Consider the following 6,474-nt stretch of genomic DNA (forward strand, 5'->3'; position numbering starts at 1 on the left):
TTCCTTCCTTCCTTCCTTCCTTCCTTCCTTCCTTCCTTCCTTCCTTCCTTCCTTCCTTCCTCCCTTCCCTCCCTCCTTTCTCCTCCTCCTCCCTTCCTTCTTTCCTCCCTCCCCCTTCATTTCCTCCTCCTCCTCCCCTCCCTCCCTCCCTCCCTCCCTCCCTCCTTCCTTCCTTCCTTCCTTCCTTCCTTCCTTCCTTCCTTCCTTCCTTCCTTCCTTCCTTCCTTTCTCTCCTCCTCCTCCTCCTCCTCCTCCTCCTCCTCCTCCTCCTCCTCCTCCTCCTCCTCCTCCTCCTCCTCCTCCTCCTCCTCCTCTTCTCCAGAACAAGTCACAATAAAACAGATGAGGAGTTTTGCATCACTCCCTCACCAGGGGCCCTTTTCTTCTTCACAAACGTTTGACAACTGTGTTCAATCAATCAAAAAGAAAAGAAACGTTTTGTGTACAAACCAGAAAATTGCTTGAAGTCCCATGTATCTTTCTATCTATCTATATTTTTTTTCCTTGCTATCTAAAGCAGAGTAAATGATTTCCAAGGTCCCGAAATTGAAAGCTGGGCACAGGAGGGGAAAAAAGAAAAAGAAAAGGAAAAAAAAACCCCCTCCACCTGACAGTCTTTTTATTTATTTATTTTGTATTTGCAAACATGCCCATCCATCCACCCTGAACTTGAAAAACACGTGTATTTCAGGGTTGCTGTCTTTATCCTCCTTTATTTTTCCTGCCATCTGTTATTTACTGCCTCGAGGGGAAATTTACAAGAGTCACCCATATGTTGCCAAACAAATTGTCAAGTAGGTGAGTTGTTAAGACAGCAGCGTACGCGTGTTTTTAATTAGGGGCGCTTATTATATGGAAAACTGAGCGTGGTCCGGTTTTCTTTCTTCCTTCCTTTCTTTTTTTCCCCTCCTTTTATTCCTGGTTCTCCCTGTCTTTGCTTGAAAAAGCTTTAAGGAAGGAGTAAGGCAATTAAAAGAGGAGTTTTGGGGGACTTTTCAATGCTTGTGTTTGTGTGAGAGAGAAATGGGACGCTTAATGGGAAAAACATGTTCGCCCTCCATTCAATGGCCAAATATTGTTCCTGGATTCTAAGGAGCACCTGAGGATTTTGCGAGGCTTCCTCTCTCTTTCTTTCAACCCCGGATTCCCAACCTTGTGTTTGCAGACGTTGAGTTGCAACTTACAACAGTTGCAAGCAGAATTGTGTTCTCAAGACTCAGAGCCAGTCAGACCCCAGATGTACATTTTCCCACCCTGTTCTATGTTGGTGCAATTTTACCCAATTGTATTGTATTATTATTTTATTTTCCTTACTTTATTTTCTCCAATGGCCTAGGAAGCAGCAGAACATCTTAAACGTGGACCCAATTTTTGGGACTATCATTGAGTCTTTTCTCACACTAACGACTTCTTCTCCTTCTCCTTCTCCTTCCTCATCTTCCTCCTCTTTTTTCCCCCTCTTCCTTCTCTTCCTTCCTCTCCTCTCCTCCTCTTCCTCTGCTGGTTTGTTTCCTGCAATGAATATGCTTCCATGATTTCCTGCTGACTAGTCCTAAACATTTCCTGCCAACTTTATACAGATGATCCTCACGATTGGAGTGAGAATTCTGCAATTGCAATCCCTAATCCTGTGTCAGAATGTGCCAACCGTAGGCAACTTGAAAATGGGGGGACTTCAACTCCCAGAATTCCCCAGCCAGCATGCTGGGAATTCTGGGAGTTGAATTCCACCCCTCTTAAAGCCTGCTGGCTGGGGAATTCTGGGAGTTGAAGTCCACCCATGTTTAAATAGTCCAGGTTGAGATACACCCAGCGAGAAGAATGCCTCCTTCTACAAACCAGAAGAAACTTCGTATGTGTTTCCAACGGAGTTTGTAAAGTGTATGTGTAAGTCTCTCGGGTGGGCAAAGGATGGTGATCCCCATAGAAGAGATTTTGTTGTTGACGCCAGGGCAAGTCTCAAGGAATAGCAGCTTGCACAGGTGTGTGTGTGTGTGTGTGTGTGTGTGAGAGAGAGAGAGAGAGAGAGAGAGAGAGAGAGAGAGAGAGAGACCGCGAAATGAAATCTGGACGAAACACTTGAAGTGCTTTGGCTTCTCTGAACGTCCTGCTGTTTTCCTTGCTTGACAAGCTTACCATGGAGCGATTGCTGCTGCTGCTGCTACTCCGGCGCTCAGCTTTCACAGGCCATTTCCCTTGGAGAAACATCTCCAGCTAATTGACTGGTGGAGCGACCTTGTAACAGAGCTTGGGTTTAGGACGGTCTAGGGTGGGGGGAGAGGAAGGAAGGGGAAGGGAGGACAAGATGGGTGTGGGAAGTGTAGGATCACCAGTGCACACGCTTGGAGGAAGCAGGCAGAGATGGAACCATAAGTATAGGTAGATCTTCCCCTTCTCCTTCTTCCTCCTCCCCCTCTTTCTTCTTCTTCTTCTTCTTCTTCTTCTTCTTCTTCTTCTTCTTCTTCTTCTTCTTCTTCTTCTTCTTCTTCTTCTTCCTCTTCCTCTTCCTCTTCCTCTTCCTCTTCCTCTCCTCCTCCTCCTTCCTCCTCCTCCCCCTCTTTCTCCTCCTCCCTTCTTTTTCTGCCTTCGGCTACTTTCAACAGCTTGACCCACTCTTCTCTGTGGTAGCCCTCAAATATTGCAAGACTGCTATCCTGTCAACCCTAGTCCTCCCTTTCGCTAAGTTTCATTAAATCCCTCCATGTCATTTCAGGATCATGGAATTCCAGTTCCTGCCACACCCTCTAATCCTTGGAGTATGGACGAAAACCTCATGCATATCAGGTGAGGGGCAGGGACAACCCTTGTTGGATTGGGATCCCTTGTCTAATCTATTGGTGGGAGAGTTAGCGGCCTTGAGACTTTTCCAATAGAGAATGGTCTCCTCCACTCCCCCATCAAGTTTTCTCATCATGCTAATAACTTGATTATGTGTTGGTCTTTTTTCTTCTTCTTTTTTTCTGCTTGGGTCTTCGTCCTCCAAAGCTATGAAGGTGGTATTTTGGAGAACCCCAAGGTAAGAGGACCATTGGTGGCTTGGAGAAACATCTGGGAATCTTCTCCAGTCCCATCATATTCCCCCTGTCCCAGGGTTGCCTTAACCATGGTTGAATAAATAAACCCCAGTAGGTCAATCTCGTATCATGCGAGAAGGCAAACCGGATGTTGACTTTGGTGTGAGGTGAGCCTAACCCTAACCCAAAACAAGAACATTAGTGAAGACAAACCAACCAGTTGGAGTAACGAAACATCAGGTTGCTAAAAGTCATCTTGCTAATAATCAACAAAGAGGCAGCATCAAGATCACGAGAAGGGATAATGCCACTTTATGCAGGTAGTCCTCAACTTGTGACCACAATTAGCCCAAAGCTTACATTGCTACGCGGTGACATTTGTTAAGTGAGTTTTCCCCCGCTTGACCATTTTTCTTGCCACTGTTGTTAAGTGAATCTGGCTTGTCTTGTCAGAAGGACGCAAAAGGGGATCGGGTGACTCTGGGGATGCTGAAACGGTCATAAATGTGAGTCTGTAAGAAACTTATTCAGATGTTGCAGGGAACAGTTGGTCTTCAAACCAAAGTTGGGTCAAAATTAGATTCCTCCCCACCCCCCTTAGTATTGAAGACTAGAGCATGGAAGATCCATTCTTGTGGTCAATGATTATTGTCCTTGTAGACCAGGAGTCCAAAGAAGAGGGGCTTTCAGAACTGTGGAAATCCTTCTCAAAGTCAAGTTAGTAGAACGAAGAATGTCTATGCAGAATGTATTAACCCTTGGCCAAATTCTTCCTTGACTTCTTCCTTCTTCCCTCCTTTCCTTCTTTCCTTCCTCTTCTTCCCACCTCCTTCGTTCCTTCCTTCTTTCCTATTTGAATCTCCTTCCTTGCTTCTCTCATCTTTTTCTTTCTCTTCCTTCCTTCCTTCCTTCCTTCCTTCCTTCCTTCCTTCCTTCCTTCCTTCCTTCCTTCCTCTTCGAATCTCCTTCCTTCCTTCTCTCACAGTGAGCATAGAATTGGCGCCGTTGCTTCCGATACAGAACCTGGGTTAATTGGGCAACCCAGGAAGCAACTGGTTGTGTCAAGGCTATCCAGGTTGTTCCGAGTCGAATAGAATAACAAAGAGTTGGAAGGGACCTGGGAGGTCTTCTAGTCCAACCCCCCCTTGCTTAGCCAGGAGACCCTACACCATCTTGGGCCGAATGGAAGATGGCGCCCCACCCATTTTCTCATTGTGTGCCAACCTGGGCGCTGTTTTTGTGAACGTCTTGAACGGGAAAGAAAAGTTGTGTTGCTTGCTAGCCGTACCTCTGCCTCTCCTTCCACTTCATGCTCCGATGGAGTCCTGCTGCCAGGAGGGCCACTTAAACCATCCATCAGGGCTAATTAGACAATCAGACATCGAGGTTGGGGGCGGGGGGGGGGGGGTCAGGAGAAGCGAAACTCCAGAAATTTTTTTTTTCCTCCTGCCTGTCTCTCCGGTGCCTTCCTGGGAGAGGTGGATGAGCCCAAAGTCATCCATGAAAATTCTGAGCCCAGAGTCAGGGCTTCTGGGCCTGATCCATAAATCTGCTTCGGGTGCTTATGGCACCTCAGTTTGGGTCTTCTGGTTGAAACGTTATGAACTCCTGGTTTCCAACGGAGCGGACTTCTTTACCCTGGGTTGGGGCAGTTTGGTCTCCGAGGGGGAAGGCTGTGGGGGGAGACGGGACTGAGCGGGGGAGACCAACATCTCGTCATGTCCCAGAAGGAGTCGCTCTTGACTTGGAGGTCCCAGTTGGTCTTCTTCTCAGTCAGATGGATTTGATGATTGGAGTATCTTGGGGCACAGAGAATATTCTTGGCCCGATATCATTCTCCTCCATATATGATATTAGATTAGAGGCTATATTGACTGTTCTTTCTCCATACCCACCCTTCCTTCCTTCCTTCCTTCCTTCCTTCCTTCCTTCCTTCCTTCCTTCCTTCCTTCCTTCCTTCCTTCCTTCCTTCCTTCCCATTTGAATCTCCTTCCTTCTCTCATCTTTTTCTTCCTCTCTCCCTTCTTTCCTTCCTCTTCTTCCCATCTCCTTCCTCCATCCTTTCCCCAATTCCTTCCTTCCTTCCTCTTCAAATCTCCTTCCTTCTCTCATCTTTTTCTTCCTCCCGCCCTTTTTCCTTCTTTCCTTCCTCTTCTTCCCATCTCCTCCCTCCTTTCCTCGTTTCCTTCCTTCCTTCCTTCCTTCCTTCCTTCCTTCCTTCCTTCCTTCCTTCCTTCCTTCCTTCCTTCCTTCCTTCCTTCCTTCTTTCCCCTTTGAAAAGGCCCTTTCCTCTGCAATTTTTCACCCTCCACCCCCGGCCCTGGGAGCCCTGGATTTCTCCCAAGGTGGGAAAACTGTTTCCCCGGCTGCCCCAGGCCACCCCCAAATCTCTCTCCCCCTTCCTCCCCTCCCCTCCTCCCTCGGCGCGCCCTCCCCACCAGAGTCCTGCCAGTCGAGGGGATTTGAAAACAGATGGTTGAGCTATTTTCTGCCTCTGTGAGGCCTGATTGAGGAGCAATGAGGCAGCTAATGTCGAGAAAGACAGAAATTTACTTGCTTTAACTTCATCTGGGCACCCTGAAAAAGGCTTTCATTCAGTCTCAGCCACAACAATATCAACCTGGATGAATAAACCATTTGCGGCATTGATAGCTGTGCATCATAGTTTAATTCATGGACCATTTACTTCCAATTTCCCCCCTCCTCTCGGCCCCTATTCTTTCGGCTTCTCTCCAGTCCAACCCTCTCATTCCTCTCCCCTTCTTCCATCGGCCCTTCAAAGGTGCTTTTGCGATCCCGGTCGCCTGGGATAAATGGAAGGCATTGATACCCGATTGGAAAACCATTTGGATTCACCTTTATAAGGGCCGGGGGGAGGTGGATAAAAGAATACCCCCCCCCCAGTTAGCAACAGAGATTATTTTTATGTTTTAAAAGTTCTTTTCGTGGGCTGCTGGCTGGGACACCTGCAGATATACCTGGTTTTGCTTTTCGGGTGTTTTCTAACTTCCTGTCCCCACATTTTTCTTTCTCTGTTCACTTCTGGTCCTCCAAAGCATCCAACTTTCCATCCTTGATGTACGACCACAGTTGGAGCCCAACATTCTTGCTGCTCCTAAGTGAGGCAGCCGTTAAGTGAGTTTTGCCCCCATTTTAGTGAATGGCTGTGGTTTGTGAAATAAGTCCACCCGGGATTGCCCCATTGCATGTCCAAGGGTCGCAAAAGGGGGAAAAAATAACAACTCCGGGACGGTGCATCCGTCATAAATCTGAGCCCGTTTGCCAAAAGCACCTGAATGTTGATGGGTGAGAATGGTCGTTAAGTGTGAAAAAATGGCCATCGCTCGCTTTTGTGAGTGCCCTTGTATAACTCCGGCCACTAAACGAACTGTTGTAAGTCAAGAACTTAGCTCTATTCCTAAATTCGAAACAGGGGGGTCTGCAGCCAAGAAAAATGAAA

At 47.3% G+C, this 6,474-nt stretch overlaps 1 protein-coding gene across 1 annotated transcript in view; it reads left to right on the forward strand.

Annotated features, from left to right (window-relative positions):
* ASS1 (argininosuccinate synthase 1) overlaps window positions 1-6,474 on the forward strand; it is a 38,580-nt gene that overhangs the window by 9,026 nt on the left and 23,080 nt on the right. Inside the window, exons 7-8 of the mRNA XM_026712440.2 lie at window positions 2,714-2,784; window positions 2,986-3,016. Of these exons, the coding sequence (XP_026568225.2) occupies window positions 2,714-2,784; window positions 2,986-3,016 (102 nt within the window). The remainder of the gene's footprint in view (window positions 1-2,713; window positions 2,785-2,985; window positions 3,017-6,474) is intronic.

The sequence above is a fragment of the Pseudonaja textilis genome, chromosome 17 (genome assembly GCF_049901715.1).
Source record: "Pseudonaja textilis isolate UNSWEBS1 chromosome 17, rPseTex1.2, whole genome shotgun sequence".
NCBI classification, from domain to species: domain Eukaryota; kingdom Metazoa; phylum Chordata; class Lepidosauria; order Squamata; family Elapidae; genus Pseudonaja; species Pseudonaja textilis.